This window comes from Nannospalax galili, unplaced genomic scaffold (genome assembly GCF_000622305.1).
Source record: "Nannospalax galili isolate Female #2095 unplaced genomic scaffold, S.galili_v1.0 scaffold879, whole genome shotgun sequence".
Classification (NCBI taxonomy): Eukaryota; Metazoa; Chordata; class Mammalia; order Rodentia; family Spalacidae; genus Nannospalax; species Nannospalax galili.
The window spans coordinates 543,153-560,287 of NW_008346261.1; the positions used below are offsets into that span (position 1 = coordinate 543,153).

Below are 17,135 nucleotides of genomic sequence, written 5' to 3' on the forward strand. Positions count from 1 at the left end.
GGCTTTTCTCTCTAAGCCAGTTATGGAAAACCTAATAGTTGTTAGTGCTCTCTCCATGTCAAGAATTAATATATTAACTGGATTATAGCACTGTTTGACAAATTGCTTACTAAATACATCAAAATTGATTGGGCATTCTGTATTTGAATTGACAAATGACCACATTAAGAGAAGGAGGGAAATCCATTAATTATACCTTCTCTCAGCTATAGGAAATGTAATCATATAAATATGGATTTTGCTAAAGCAGAAATCTTTTCTTCTTGGTAGTGTTTCTAACATGTGAATCTACACCTCTTTGCCATTAATAGGACAACTTCTCCTAGTCCTGTAAATGCTTTGACATTTTTCTGTGTAAAAACTGCTTTAAGCTCTGCTAACTGACTGCATGGTATTTTTTTTTTTAATACTCCAGAAAAATATGAAGCGAGCCATGTCGCTTAGCTGTTCTGCCCCATTGTCAGTTGTGCTTGCGTTCACGTTACTCCCCAGATTCCCTTACAAATTCATGACTGTCCTTGCTTGAGATTACATTTATGCAACACCTTTAGTCCCAGCACTCTAGAGGCAGAGGCAGGTGAATATCTGAAGGCCAACCTGGTCTACATAGTGAGTTTCAGGACAGCTGAGGCTGCATAGTGAGACCCTGTCTGAGAAAGTGAGGGGAAGGGACTAATTGTATAAATGAATGGTTCTGTCTTCTTTAATGTTGTTACTTTGAGTTAATCGTTTTCTGTGCCTCAGTTTCCTCATTTTATAATTAAGCAGTGAAAAATCCTTTTCAACTCTAAGAATGCAGGTGATCCCTACCCTATATTTTCCTAACTTATCCTGAAGCTCATAAAAGTTGAGAATTTAGCCTTGTTAAAAGAGGCTCTAAGCAGCTTAGGCACTGGAACTGAAGCTCTGGTCAGCCCATAGGAACTGAGCTGATTGCCTTATTGCTCTTCATTTTTAATGTACTAATGGGAAATGTGGATCCTTTGCTAATTATTCTCATTATCAAATTGTGGAATCAAAGAAAACTGCTATTATTTAGAAAAAAGAAAGTATTGTTCCATGTGCACTTAAAACAGTATTTTCATACTTTCCTTTGTTCTTAGGAATACCAATATTCCTTTTTCAAATTAAAGTGGAGGGCTTGCCAGTGTACACAGCTCAGCAGCAGAGCTGGTGCTCCGCATAACTGGGACCCTGGGTTCCGTCCTTAGCAAGGCCAAAACAACAACAGCAACTGCACTTATTAAAAACAAAAACAAAACAAACTCTCCCTGGGCTTTCTCCCTCTCCTTCCCTCTTTCTCTTTCTCAAGACGCTATGTGGACCAGGCTCATCTGGAACTCACAGCACTGGCCTGCCTCTGCCTCCCTGGGATTAAAGCTATGCACGGCCATGCCCAGCTTGTCTCCTTTTTTAAAATGAACATTGTCAACCTTCTGTTATAGGGTCATTGCTGAATTAAATGAGATTATTAGTACAGTAGTTGGGATGGGACAAGAAGTGAAATGACAGCCATTGCTTCCAAGTCATACCCATAGAATGAGTGCCTATTTCCTTCAGAAGTCCTCCTTGGCTCTCATAGTTCCCAAGAGTGCACAGGTCACATCCAGCAAAGCTTTGTTGCAGAGCAGCAGCAGTGGCAAAAATGCCCTTGTGTTAGCTCCTATCTTTCCTGATCTTAACAGGCTACCTAGACAGGTGTGGCTCTGGACTGCTCTGTGCATTTTCCAAAGTATAGAAAGAAATTTTATTTGGCAGTTCTTACTTACACATATTTAGTTTTTCCCTTAGGTTTTTGTGCTTTGAGTGCCTTGACTCTCCTAGTAACTTATAAGGGGAATGGTCCTCCTTGTAGCCCCATGTTTACTGAAGGGCTGATCTCTAGAATGTTTTCTTAATAATGGCCTTAAGACTCTGAAACTTTTCCTAAAAGATTAGACTCTTAACATCAAAATTGTGAGGTGTCAGAGTATTTGATTTTTTTAATCAAAATATTTTATTTATTATTTTTATTTTATGTGTATGAGTGTTTTGCTTGCATGTATGTAAGTGCACCCCTGTTTTGCATTGCCTGCAGAGGTCAGAAGAGGGCGTTGGATTCCCTGGAATTGGAGTTACGGACAGTTGTTGGCTACCATGTGGGTGCTGGGAATTGAACCCCTGTCCTCTGCAAGAGCAGCCAGTGCTCTTAACCACTGAGCCAGTTCTCCAGCCCCAGAATATTTGATTTTATGAGATTACTTTTGTAATCACTATTTCACTGAATGTGAGGGGGTTGAAAAAGTTTTTAGTTTTTAACAGCATGATTTTTGAAGTTTACAACTAAAAAATTCATATAATATTAATAGCTTATTTTTCAAAATATTTAGGACGTCTTGAAGGAAAAAAGACATGAAAACATGAGTATGAAAGACTGGGATGGAGGAAGGAAGGGAAATAAGAAGAATGCGAGGTCTCCCTAAAAGTGTTGTAGAGGAAAGAGGTGGATGTCAGACAGCAGTGACAGCAAGTCAGAACGGAAGTTTGAACACAGCGGTCACAGAGTAACGTTATGCGGAAAAAATACTCTAGAAAATCATTATTCTGATTCTTTTCTGTTGTGGCTCCCTGTTTTATCTAGACTGCTTTACATATCTCATTCCTAGCCAAGAAACATCAGTCCTCAGAGGACTGAGGGGTGTCAGTCCTCAGATCTAGAAATGACTGTTCACCTTTTTTTCCAGTATCTGTGAAGGAATTTTTTAACAGTTTTAGGATAGGGTCATGCTTCAGTAGTTGAGCAGTTGCTTGGCATGTTGAAACCCTGGGTTTGATCCCCAGCACTGCAGAAAAACAAAATAAAAATAGAAAAATTATTATGGAAGCAGTCAAATATATACAAAATACAGTAAATTGTTTCATGAATCTACCAGTTACTTTCCTTCAACAATTAAAGGAATTCTGTGCTTGTTTCTGTTCCCTTGAAAAACATTTTTGTATGTGAAGGAAGTATTAAAAGAAAGTCTTCTGGGCTGGAGAGACTGCTCAGCAGTTAAGAGCACTGGTTGCTCTTGCAGAGGATCCTGGATGGCAGTTTCATGTACCATTGCTTTTCACCATCAGTGCAAATGTCCAAGTTGTGAGAGAGGCAAATGATGTTGAAGTAGTATTAAGAAAATAGTTTCGGGACTGGAGAAATAGCTCCACAGTTAAGATTGCTGGTTGCTCTTGCAGAGAGGACTTGGGTTCAAGTCCTAGAACCCACACGATGGCTCACAACTGTCTATAACTCCAGTTCTTGGGATCTGATGCCCTCTTCTGATCTTCATGGGTGTTATAAGACATGGGTGCACCTTCCTACATACAGGCAATACTCATATGCATAAAATTTTAAAAAAATTAAGCATTTTTTTAAAAGAAAATCTTCTGCTATTCATTTTCCTATGAATATTTCAGCATGCATCTATTGATAAACTTTACAAAAACATAAATATCATAGTTATGTAATTATAAATGAGAGGTTAGCACTGACTTGGAGAGCTAGCTCAGAGAATCTGACATTGAGACTCGGTAGAAGATCTAACTTTGGAGAATGTGCTCTTGCTTTTTGACATAGAGAAAGCCCTACAGTACTTGTTAGTCAGCCCTATCCTCTTGCTTCTGTGTGTTTTCTGATTGGTTTGGAGTTAAAATAAAGGAACACATCATGGATCTTAAATGATTATTTAGAAGGATCTTGAATTATGTTCCTATGTATAGGTTGAAAATGCCAGTGTCTTCCAGGCCTAAAAGCTTTTACCTCTTCATGCCAAGACAGCTTTGTCTCTTTTGCTTAGGCAAGAGAAAATGCCTGTTTGGTTCTTCCTGCTGTGTAATGATCGGACTCTCCCAGGATGGTATTAGGCAGTAAACGAGTAAAGCATGGACAGCACAGTATTAACTCTGCACCAGATGCTTTTATTATTATTATTATTTTTGCCATTTTTACATTTATAAATGACGCCTTCTCCTTTGTTTTATCAGTTTTTAGGATTTTTCTGTTTTGGTTTGTTTCTTTGTTTTAGTGCTGAAGCTCTAACCGCAGCCACTGAGGTGGCTGGGCAAGTGCTCTATTGTGCCTGGAGTTTTGTAGCAATACTTTGCTATATGAACCTAGTTAATGACCGAAACAGTGTTTCTTTAACTTTATTCATAAGAGGTTCCTGTGGCCTCTGCTTATCTCACTCTTTTATAGAGTATGCTGTGTTTTAGAATAGTCTTTGAAATTAGAAAAGATAATTGATTATTCCTGAAAGAATTGCATCTAGTATGCAAGTATGCAACTTAGGCTAATTGGTTGAGACTGTTATTGGCATTACTGAAGTTACAACTCAGTTTTCTCTCTCTTTTTTTAATTCAGTCCCTGAGATTGAATGTAGATCTTTGTGCATTAACTGGCTAGCACTCTACCACTGAGCTACATCTCTTTGTTCCATTTTATATGTGTATCTTATATATGTATGCATGTGTGTTCGTGGGAATGGGGTATGTCCATCTATGCATGTGTGTGGAGGTCAGAGGAGAACTTGAAGGAGTTGGTTCTTTCCTCCTACCATGTGGGTCCTGGAAATCAAGTTCAGGTTGTCAGGCTTGGCAGTAAGCACCTTTACCCACTGAGCCATGGCACCCCCTTACCCCTGCCTTTTCATTTTTTATAAAATTTGAAGGTCTCATTAAGTTGTCTAGACAACTCTGTAGCCAGGCAGACCTTGAGCTTTCAGCCCTCTTGCCTCAGTCTCCTATGTAGCTGGGATGGCAGACCAGTCCAGCAGGCCCAGACACAGCTCTTGATTGTGTAAAGGTTAAGACATTGATGTGTCCAGCTTCCATCAAGTAGCCATTCCTTCTCAGCAGAAGCATGTGTTTAGACTGTGCACAGCTGGCGTTGTATTTGGTTATTTGTGTAAGTATAGAAATAATGGTAAGTAGATAAAATGAGACAGTTTCCTAAGCAAATGAGAAGTTACACCCTTACTTAAAAAAAAAATCCTACTATGTAATAAATTGGTGGTGGGACACACGAGCAAATAAGCAACAAGTCACATTTGTTTCACGCATCACTCTCACTGTGCATTTGATTTGTTTATTTTGACTTCTTGCCTGTGGCTGAGTTGCTCTGCTGACTGTATTGATTGCAGTGCTCTCTATGACTTTGTATTAAATATCTATTTTCATTTAGACACAATGGTCTACACAACTTAAAATGTACCAAAGTGTGTTCAGTGGAAAATAAGTCTTCTCCATCTCTTAGCCATCTCATCCACTCCCAAGACGTAGCTGGTGTGTCCTAATGTCTTGCCTTTTACTGCTCTGCAAGGGGAGCACTAAGAAGAATGCTGCTGTTCTTTGGACTGTATAACTATGGCAAGATAATGTTGGTGTTCACAAGCTCCAAGACAGATATTATAGTTATAATACAAAAAGTATAGATGAACTGGCTGAGAGTTCCGGTTATCCTTTTGTTGTTGATGTAATGAGCATGTATTGAAGTTTGCTAGTGAAAGAGTTTCAGACATACATATTAAGTAGGCCTGTGCACAGCCTTCCAGGTGAATAAGCTCTGCCTTGACCTTAATTGCAGCTGTTTTGACGGCATTGTCATAGTCTATTTAGGTCCAAGATGAATATTGGTACTGTTTGGAATTTTTGCTTAGCAGAGTTGCTGATCTGGCTGAGAGCACCAACCCATTAGGCTCTATTGTTTTCTACATTTTATGAGATGTTTACGGTCATGCTGAGTAGTAAAACTAAACTGTGAGCCTTGCCAGGCTGCCTCCAGGTATAACTTGTCCAGACACAATGTCAAATGACCTGTAGGGCATCAGGCATAACAAGTGAAAGGTCCTTCAATCTGGGAATAGAAATTTTAGGAAATTTAGAAAAGGAAGCTGTGGGAAGGAAGGCATAAGATATGCCCAGAGTTGGACGTTATTCAGGGAAATGTATTCTTTCATAGACAATGAGGACGTCATTTTTCTAATTATATATTATCCGTGACTGTTCTTCTGGGAATGTGGAATAAAAGGAAAGTGAAACCAGAGATGTACAATGACTGTTAGAAAACTTTAATAATTAATTAGAGAACATCTATGGTACCACAGGGTCAGGGTGCAAGGAAGACCATTGATCCATTTAATACACAACGTGGGTAAAGCTTGTTCTCTGTTATGTATCCTTACACTTCTGTTGTTGTAAAGCATGGAGGCTAATAAGCAGACCAGCCAGTGCTGTAGCTGCTCTGCATGTGAAATTCAGTGAGTTGCTTTACATTTAACTTACAGCATCTGTAACAGAGTTAATTTTAATACTAAACATCACTTAGGGTATTAAAGGGGTGTTAGTTTTTTAACCTGGGGCCCTTCTTTTTAGTCATTAAAAAAGTTACTTTAGCTTTTGTGACCTTGATAGGTATAAAGTGATAACTTGTTTGAAAATAGGAATGTCTGATTACTACTGTTGACACAGATTGTTTGGCTCCTGTAATTCCTTTCCTTCCAATGTTTGCTCATTGGGAACTGTTTTCACCATTTTGCTTTCTTGGTTAATTGTTCTTGGAGGCTTGCTTTTCAAAAAAACAGAAATTTTCATTTCTGTCATAAGAGACTGCATTTACAGCCCGAATTTCCTCCTCAGGTCCAGAGCACTTTCTGATCAGAAACAGAGTCTGGTTCAGAGCCCTGTCTCATTGCATGGTTGATATATAAATGCTGTTTCTAATAAGAACCAAGAATATATATGGAAGTTTGTCCTGGGATGAGAGTTTATCACCACTGGCCTTTGGGTGAACCTCCAGCCCAAGCTGTTTCATTCACGGCTGCATGATGTCATTGAACTCACAAATTTCTCTGTTGCTAGAAAAAAGATATGTTGCTCCTGAAATAGCCCAGAGGACTGAAATGCTGGCACCTCATTCACTTCTCAGGTCCCTGCTGAAGACTTCAGCATGCCAGCCTTTTTATTGTTTGCAGAGGGGTGGGACCCTGTAGAGGACTGAAAACAAACATGTTCCGGACCTGAATATGATGATTATAGAATTCCATATACAGTTCAGCTGCCAGCCTGCCAGTATGTCTCCAAATGAGAGCCTCATTTATAAACCAGAGTATGCAGTTGAAATTTATCACAGTATTAACTTGTGAATGAACAGACTGGTTCTTCCTAATTCTACACATTTAGCCTATCAACATATTTTGGTTTTCAACAAAAGTTTGAAGTAGACATGACTCTTCCACCTGGAAAACCAGGTCCCAGCTAGGTCAGCAGTTTTAGGTGTATTCCGTAAGTACATTTCTTTGACCCAGACTCATTACAAGTAGTGCTGTTGTATCCGCTGTGTCTGCCAGAGCTTCCAGAGCCACTCCTAAGATGATTTTTCTACTGTCACCTGGAAAATATTCCAGAAGGAATAGAAGAGGAACAAAACAGAACCAAATAGAGTTTTCATCATCTTTTGAAGCTATACCTATATCCCATAAGCTTTTATTTTTAAGATGTCTGATTTTTCTACTGAATACTTAAAAAAGCATACCCAACACACTGAGGCCCACATGCAAAAGAGCTCATTATATTAATGATGAAACAGCTAATCTTCTTCTTCCAGGGAGAAGAGTAGGTTTGTTGCTGAAAAGAAGTTATTGAGGTTCAGCTGTTTCTTTAGGGGAAATTTTGGAAAGAATTTGATTTTATGGAATTGAAGTTATATTGTCTTTCTTTCAGAGGAAAATTTTATATGTCAGGAGGTTTAAATAACTCATTTATTGAACTTTGTTTCTATCTCATATAGCCTAATGTAATAGCCAGTGTAAAAGAGGAAAGGAACTCAAAAGTGTCATTTACACGGCTATTAATAAATATGTTTATGATTCTTAAGTTAATAATTATTATTTGTGTAGCATAATACTTTATACCTGCAGGTTAGCAGCCTATGAACCAATATTTTTGATTTTCCCAAACACATGAATACTACATTTTTTTTAGGTAATTAAAAAAAAAAACAAAAAACACCTCTGGGGACTGAAGAGATAGCTCAGCAGTTTAGAGCACTGACTGCTCTTGCAGAGGACCCAGGTTCAATTCCCAGCACCCACATGACACTAACAACCGTCCATGACTCCAGGTCCAGGGGAATACAGTGCCCACTTCTGACCTCTGTGGGCACTCTACAACATGGGTGCCCTTATACACATGCAGGCAGTACACTCATACAATAAAATAAAAACAAAAAATAAATATTTAAAAATATTCTATGCACATTGCTCTTTATACTCTGCTTTAGAAGGTATCTAAAAAGTGAAAACTAAAATTCTTTCAAGCTTTCTATAGGTTTCAAAACTTATATTATGAAATGAATTTTTCGAATATTGAGAATTTTTATGTGAGTGTTAGATTTAGGGATGTGGTTATTGGACCATTTGATTTTTCTCTGCATGATTTGACTTGTCTTTGTATGGAGTGATTTTTGGCTGAGGTCAAAAGGACTATTTCTCAAAGATCAGCCTAAAGCAGATTTCTTTTATTTTCTTTTCCCTTAAATACATGTGAAAATATAAATTTACCCACACAAGCAGGCCTATACATACATATACACACACATGTATCACTCTGGCTTTTTAGTTCTTGTCTACTCACTGTGTGCTCTGTCTTCTTTTCTGAGAACACGGTAGAAAAAGTCTGGTTCACAGTTATCTCTAATGATCCACTCATCCTGTCACTGCTTGGTGATCTGTGTTTATCAAATGTCTATGTGTAGAGGCAGTCATTTAGAGTGGTATTCTAAGCCAAATTGATGGTATTTCCTTTGTATGTATACAGCTGGATAAGGTATGTTATAAATTCCTATAGTAGGGTTAGCATATGGCAAGATTCATATCTCAAAATTCTTTGTTCTTTTTAAGTTTATTAATCACCTAGAAGTAGCTGATAAATGTTTATAAAAATGATGACCATTTTTCTTCCATTTTTCTTCAGGTAGCTGATACATATCTTGGCCCTTTTATCTTAAGTTTTCAAGATATGTAACTTCATTTAAGTAGAAAAGAAAATTGTCATTTTAAAATTAAAGTAGTTCTACTTTACACCTGCCTGACTAGAAATGTGGAAAAATGAATCGTAATCATTTATCCTTCCTGATGTTGTATCTAAATCTTATAGACCCTGGAGATTATAAAATTATGAGTAAGGCACTTGGGTACATTTTGTCCTTGTTGGTACTGCTGACATGACCCTGTTCCCAGTGAGATTATTGGTCACTGATTGGCAAAAGCCCCTCCAGCATCCTTTCTTTCTCTACTTCCTGTCTTGTCTTCCTCTGGACTTTGCCTTTGTTACTGTTGTACGCATGGAAAATGCTCCTTAGGCAGCATTTTGACATGGTTGTAGACCAGGCATTTCTTTTCTTTATAAATTTTTTTTTAATATGTACATGTGTGAGCCTGCATGAATATATGTGTGCCACATGTGTGCAGGAGCCCATGGAGGACAGAAGAGGGCATCAGATCCCCTGGAACTGAAGTTACAAATGTTTGTGAGCTGCCATGTGGGTGTTGGGAACTGAACCCAGGTCCTCTGCTAGAACAGTAAGCACTTGTCACTGCTGACCCATCTCTCCAGCCCCCAGATCAGGGATTTCTTGATGCTTTCCTGAACTTTGAGAGTGAGTGATGCCGTTTTTAACAGAGTGATTGGGATTCTGTCATTGTCTAGCTCTCCTTGGGGACCAGCTACTCTCCACAGTCTGTCTTTGCTACTTTTGCTCCATGTCAGTGTAGAACTGGATTAGGATTCCTAATGACTGGTTGGAAAGTGTGCAGACTCTCTCTTATCAGACCTTCTCTTGTTGTATTTTTCTTCTTCTGGAGTCAAAGTTGGCAGTTATTTTTCTTTATTTTTCATCTGGCATGTCATTTCCCCTACTGTGACAGGAAATGTATAATATTTTTCCTATGTAGATTGAATAAAGTTTTAAAATGTAGGGGAGAAAGAATAGTATTCATTGAATGTTGAAAACTCTTTCTCCTATATGTATTTTCATATTTTTCATCTTCTGATGATGCCAAAGCATCCGCAGTTAGACCACTAATGAGCAAAAAGGGTTTCTTACAGTCTCCATGTAGGCGTTTGGGATTCAAATTTATGGTTTTCTTTTCTTTTTGCTTTTCTTTCTCCTGGCAGTTTAAAGGAGACTTATTTATTGTCACTATTTCACAGGTACAAAAGAATTCATTTCTTAGATGTATATTTGGAATATTTACTACTTCCTTTGAAAAGCAGGTGATGACAGAGACTCCTCCCTCACCCCCACTTCTTCCTCTCTTTTCACTGTGGGAAATTCCAAGCATACTCATAACCAGATAACAATAGTGTAATAAACCTCCATGAACCTACCAGCCTGCTTCAACATCACCTCCTGACCGGTTTTGTTTCATCAATAACCCCACTCCATCCTCGCCCTACCTTCATCCCTGCCACCAATGTCCACTCTTTCATGATGAGATAATAAATGTCAAGCCATTCTATTGTCATCACTTATCTAGAATACAAAACTTCAGCCATCCACTTAATATTTTTTGAGTGTTTATTGTGAAAGTTACTACTTTTGGCCTAGAACATATAGGATGCCACATAATCTCTTTGAAAAATCCACATAATCTACTTTTTTTCTTACAGAAAGACAGTCTTACCTACATAAAGCTATTTAGTGTCTATCATATCACTGTAGTTTTAGAACCAGAATTGCTATACTTAATTTACTTTATTTTCCTTGGTGATGCTTTTTCCTCAGATCCTGGATGACTTGTTCTTACACTTCATTAAAATCTTTTCCACTCTTGTATGGTCTGCATAGCAAGTTCCAGGCCACCCAGGGCTATATAGTGAGACCCTGTTGCAACAAACAACCTGACAAATCTGCCCTACTCTCACCAGCTATACACACCATGTACTATAATCTAGTTATTTGTCTATAGTCAACCTTTTGTTGCTTTGTTTTGTGTTGTATTTTAATGTTTTTTGAAGTAGTATTTTACTATGTAGCCCAAGCTGGCATTGAATATGAGATCCTCCTGCCTCTGCCTTCCATGTGCTGAAACTGCAGGCATATGCTACCACATCTGACAACCATGTTCAACTTTTTTGAGTAGTTATTTAAGGAAGTGGGGTGGGCAATTGAAGTTCCTCTTGTTCTGTCTACATTAAGAATTTAACATCAAAAAAAGGTGCCAAATGACTTGAAAATATCAACTGACTTATCAACTTTGCAGTATCTATCAGAATTATCTTCAAAAGAACCTTTACCTAATAATTAATAATTATTATGATATTCCTTTCTTTATGATACTATATGCTATCACAAAAATTTAGTTGTATGACTTTGTGGCCATTTGTGTTTTGTGCTAAATACCAGCATGTTAGAGAACCATGATTTTGAAGAACTAGCAGCTAACACATTGGACTATTGCAGTGTGTGGTCTGTTTTATATATCTGTTCAATAATCAGCGGAGTTAGGTCCCATTTCTCTTACCATAGCAAGTTCAGATAACCTTTCTGTGAGTATGTCTTGTAAAATCTTGCCCTAGGTTAAACTTCTTGACTTCATTATATCTATTTTACTAAGATTTAGTTCTTCTAAATACCTTGTCTTGACAGGAGTCAAGGAAGATGGGGGTCCCCACTACTGTTCATAGAAGTGTGCTTTGTTTCTGGGACTCTTTATTAAGAATATTTAAAATGGTCACATCTTCTTGTTTCATTTTTAGTAGTCTAGCCTAAGGAAATTTGGGTGCAGATATAAACATCTGTGATGGTGGAAATGATGAGATTGTTTTTTGTTTCTTACTCTTTTCTATTAATCCATGTTTGTTTACTCCTTGTCTCCTATCCCCTCTGCCCCCCCCAACCCCGTTCCCCAGTTATTCATTGTTTTGATTTCTCTGACCATTAAAATGGTACATTAGAAAAAGTGGGGATAGAGACTGTACATTCTTCTCACTTCTACTGTAAACCCAAAACTGCTTTTTAAAAAATTGAAGTCTATTTAGAAAGGAACAAAGGAAATAGATACGTAGACACAATGAATGATTTATACCTTCCAAAGAAAAAGCTGAGGTTTTGGTGACATAATATTTGGCTCATTGTATGAATTTAATAAATGTTTAAAGCATTTTATGTTTTAGGCTAGAGAGGTAGCTCAATTGGTTGAATGCTTGCCTAGCATGCAGGGAACCCTAAGTTCGATCCTGAGCACTGCATGAGCCAGGTGTAGGGGCCCATGCCTGAGTGGAAGAAGGATCAGAAGTTCAAAGATACCTTGAACTGCATAGTGAGTTTGAGGCCAGATCCCATTTCAACCAACCAACCAAACACAAATAAATTAACAAAACATTTTGTTACTTTTACTAAGTAAAAGTTCTCTTTTTATGAGAAAGTAGACTACAATTTTTTAATTTTTATTTATTTATTTATTTAAAATGTATATTGCCTGCATGCATGTGAGTGTATACCCATGTTGTGCAATGCCTGTGGAGGTCAGAAGAGGGCTTTGGATTTCCCTGGAACTGGAGTTATGGACAGTTGTTAGCCATCATGTGGGTGCTGGGAATCGAACCTGGATCCTCTGCAAGAGCAGCCAGTGCTCTTAACCGCTGAGCCATCTCCAGCCCCAGACTGTAGTTTTGACTATATCATACTACTGAAGAATTAAGGAAATTATTGAAATATGACAATATTTCCTTGATCAATGAAAATTTTCAGCAATTGAAAGGGTTTCTCATCAAATATGCATCTGTATGCCTTCAATGTAGATGAAAGCATTGAATGGGTTCTTTGAAACAATCTTCATGTACTCTCCCAGTGAGATTTGTCACAGCTCCTCAGAGTCCTTGGAGTGTTAAGATATGTTGGGGAACCCTGCTGTTAAGGTTGGCTCCTTTCTCTGCAGGGGCTTCCTGCCTGACTTACCTGGAAAGTGCGGCCAAGCAAGGATGCTTGGCCTCATTTAAAACATGACCTTTGGCATAGTTACCTGGAGTAAAAACTACCCCCAGGTTTTTTCTATATGATAATTAGGCATTGCCCGTTAGTTGGATGATAGGCGCCTACTGCCACATGTAAATAAAGCATACTATGAGCACCTATCAGCTGAAGCATTGGCTACTGCCTCCACACTATATTTTCCCTAACCCCCACTGAATAAACGGAGCTGTTTCATTGAATCTGGAGCTGTTTCACTGAGTCTGTTTGTATCACGGAAGCTGCCTCCCCGGGAGGGCTTTCTTCCATCAGTGCTCACTGGCCATCCTGACCCCGTTTGTCGCTTCTGCTCCCTGTGCCCTCGTGGACCCGTGGCCAACGACCCACGAGGGAAAGGAGAGACCCCCACAGTGATAGACATAGTTATTTCTTTCCTATGGTCTCATAGCTAAATTGCTGACTTTTTTTTTAAAGTTTTCCAGATGAAGTCTCTCTGTTACCCAGACTGACCTTGAACTTATCATCCTTCTCCCTCAGCCTTCTGTATAGCTGGGTGTGGCATTTGCCAACATACATACCTAACTTAAGTTAACTGTTAATTGGAGATCTTTCTTATTTATAAGAATTCCAGGGCTGGAGAGATGGCTCAGCGGTTAAGAACAGTGGCTGTTCTTGCAGAAGACCTGGGTTTGAATCCTAGTACCCACATGGCAGCTAACAACTGTCCGTAACTCCAGTTCCAGGGATCCAATAGCCTCTTCTGTCCTCTGCCAGTGTTGCATGACTCAGGTGCACTTACCTACATGCAGGCAATACATGCATACACATAAAATAAAAATTAAAAATTAAAAAAGAATTCCAGTCTTGTTCATTAATTATATGATTTTTATCTGTGCTTTAAATGTCCTATCATCATATAAATGACTGTAATATCCGAACCGATTGTATTCATGTCTGTTTTAAGGAGGTTTAAATCATTTTCTTTCTCTATAGTGGTCCCCCCTGGAAGTCCTGGTCCCATTACTCGACATGGGTCCTATGACAGTTTAGCCTCCGACCATAGTGGACAGGAAGATGAAGAATGGCTTTCCCAGGTAAAATGTTGGTATATTGGGAATATTGAAATAAGGGAGAACAAAAATCTGTGTTTATTCTTTTCCTTAAGGGAAAATGGAGAAAATTGGTAACTTCTTTTGTTGAGTCACCAAGAATTTTAGTATTTCCATATTAAGAATTTCTCAGAAATATTGTTCCATATATGCACACATATATTTTACATGTACTTTTTACATATATTTCATCACATTTATCTATGCACATATGAATAAATAATATTTACTTCAATGCAAAGGTATAAAATGTGCTTGTGTTTGAAACAACTTCTATAAATCCTTGGAGCCCTGAATTTCAGACACAGAGACTTTGGAACACATTTTCTTCAGGTTTTAAATGAGAATTCACCTTCTTTAAGCAGTAAAACCATTCAGCAATCCTCATTTGTGCCGGGATGGACTGGTGCTTTCATCGTGGAAGTTTTGTGCACAGCATTGTTTTGTGTGCAATTCCAACTGGATTTCCTTTCCTGGTTAAGCCCAGCCAGTGCTGTGCCTCCTAGGCTTTAAACCATTCCCATAACAGCTTCAGATAACCATTCCTCACCTCACCAGGTGACTCTATCTTCATCTGAAGAGCTTTGAAATCAAAGAGAGGTGCGTAGCTTTCACAATGAAGTGATCACAAATGACTTCATTACAAATGCTGTTATGTCTGCCTCCTGTCTGACATCATTTGGTGAAGTTAATGACTTGTCTCAGATTACAGATCTGGCAGCTTTTATCTGAGGTGCCTCAGAGAAGTGGAACCCTTTGTGGCTTCCTCATGTTCTCAGGAAGGATAGCCTGGATAGCCAAAGTGAACTTAGAAATTGGAGGATTGGGGGCTGGAGAGATGGTTCAGTGGTTAAGAGCACTGGCTGCTCTTCCAGAAGACCTGGGTTCAATTCCTAGCACCCACATAGTGGCTAGCAGTGGTCTATAACTCCAGTTCAAGGGGATCCAATGCCCTCTTCTGGCCCCTGTGGGCATTGTACAACATGGGTGCACTTTCATGCATGCACAACAATAATACACATGAAATTAAAAAAAAGAAATTGGAGAATCAAGCATTTCTACATGACGTATATTTATTCTATCACACCAGTGATGCTCACAGGATGCTCCCTGAATAGCAGTTTTAGCTCTAGACATGCTGAAGCTCTTTCTCTTTTGATGATACCAAGGTAAAGTAAACCCAGAGTACACATGCTTTTTCCAGAATCAAAACTGTTGTCCAGGAATGCTGGCAAAGGAAGCCGTCCTTCACATCTGCTTTTCAATTAGAAGGAGGGGTAATATGTGCTGTCAGTGTGAAAGTGTGTAAAATATGTTTGTCCTGCACACAACAAGAGCATGAATACAGGAACATCTGGCCATTGCCTCAGTGAAATTGCACAGGCATCTGTTTACCTCTCGGCTCTGTGACCCTGATGGTTTTGAGCTTAAAATACACACAATGCTTTATCTGTGGCCTAATTTACATTGCTGAATACAACTCCTTGAATCAGAAATCACTGTCCTCAATCTGAGTGTTTTTCTCCCCTTGATTAGTGGGAATGTGAATATTGTTAAGAATTAATCACTGCAATCAGAGAAATGTAATTAAATATAAAAGAATCAGGGCAAGGACTGAGGGCACGTGGGAAGGCAGCTCCATAAAGTGTTTGCACAGACGCCGATACAGCAGTGGCAAGGCTAGAAGAAATACAGTTGATTTTTGCATATTTAATCCATTATTCAAATGGATCATTTTCAAAGTCATTTTAAAATATGTGTATTTTCAGGTTTCCCCTTGTCATCTGTCTGCTTCTTTCTCACAGAGTTCAGTATAACACTAGCAACACCACCCATCCCTTCCATAGAGCTTGATGTTTATACAGCACTTTAAGAAAATTACTCTTTGTGTGTACAACCCTTGTGTCAATGTTTGTGACAGTTGAGAAAACATCTTAAGTAACAGTTACATGAAGTAAAAAGACTTTAGTTTGAGAGAAAACAAAATAACTTCTTTTTAAAAATAGATGTGAGGGAATTAAGAAAACAGCCTAAATATTAAAATATTGAATTATACACAGGAACTAGCTTCTGATGTGAAAATTATTTGGGCTTTGGGCTTTTTTCTTAGCTTTGAATAGCCCAAGAACAATTTCACATTTTTCATGAGCTTGAAATAATTACTTTTAATTACTTATAGGAATGATGTTGAATCTTTGGATGAATAGGTGGTATGCTCATTGTCCACATTATGGTAAACACTGTCTGGGTTGAATTTAAAAGTCAGGCAGTCCCTAGGGAACTGCTGCTCTTGTTATGTGAGGTAAGCAACTGGTTCTTTTCCTTTCATGGGGTTTTTGTGTTTTGCACGTGATATGTACATGTGTGTCAATGTATGCACATTTCTACAATTTGTTTTTAGTATCACTGAGATTCAGTCAAGGGCTGTCATGAATGTCCATTCAGGTTCATGATTTTGACTGTATTTTGCTTGTGCGTGCCCGACCACCTTCCACTTTGCTAGGGTGGAAGTCATTATGAAAAGAAGGGATGTGGGATTGCCAGTGGATCGCAGAAGGTCATAATGCATTCAAATTGTGATTCCATATCTTTTCCAGGTTGAAATCGTGACACACACTGGACCCCACAGACGCCTGTGGATGGGTCCCCAGTTCCAGTTTAAAACTATCCACCCCTCAGGCCAGACCACAGTCATATCATCTAGTTCATCTGTGTTACAGTCTCATGGACCGAGCGACACGCCACAGCCGCTCTTGGATTTTGATACAGATGATCTAGAGCTCAACAGTCTCAGGTAGGAATAGGAACCAAGAAGTCATTTGTATGACAGGGTTAAGGTGTCACTTGAAAAAAGGGTCCTGTGTACTACTTTTCTCCTCTTGGCACAATCATTGTGTTGCTGATTCCGTATGCTGTTACCTGTGATTCACTGTCATCACTTAGGGTCTGATCACACACAACAAATATTTGAGCTTCGGAATGTCTTCTCTGAACCTAGTACAACACTATAAACACTATGCTTTATTCTTACTTAAAAAAAT

At 38.6% G+C, this 17,135-nt stretch overlaps 1 protein-coding gene across 11 annotated transcripts in view; it reads left to right on the forward strand.

Annotated features, from left to right (window-relative positions):
• Bcas3 (BCAS3 microtubule associated cell migration factor) overlaps positions 1 to 17,135 on the forward strand; it is a 602,200-nt gene that overhangs the window by 277,223 nt on the left and 307,842 nt on the right. For all 11 annotated transcript variants that reach the window (XM_029568114.1, XM_008842646.2, XM_029568116.1 and 8 more), the window contains 2 exons: positions 13,979 to 14,079; positions 16,692 to 16,888. In XM_029568114.1, the coding sequence (XP_029423974.1) occupies positions 13,979 to 14,079; positions 16,692 to 16,888 (298 nt within the window). The remainder of the gene's footprint in view (positions 1 to 13,978; positions 14,080 to 16,691; positions 16,889 to 17,135) is intronic.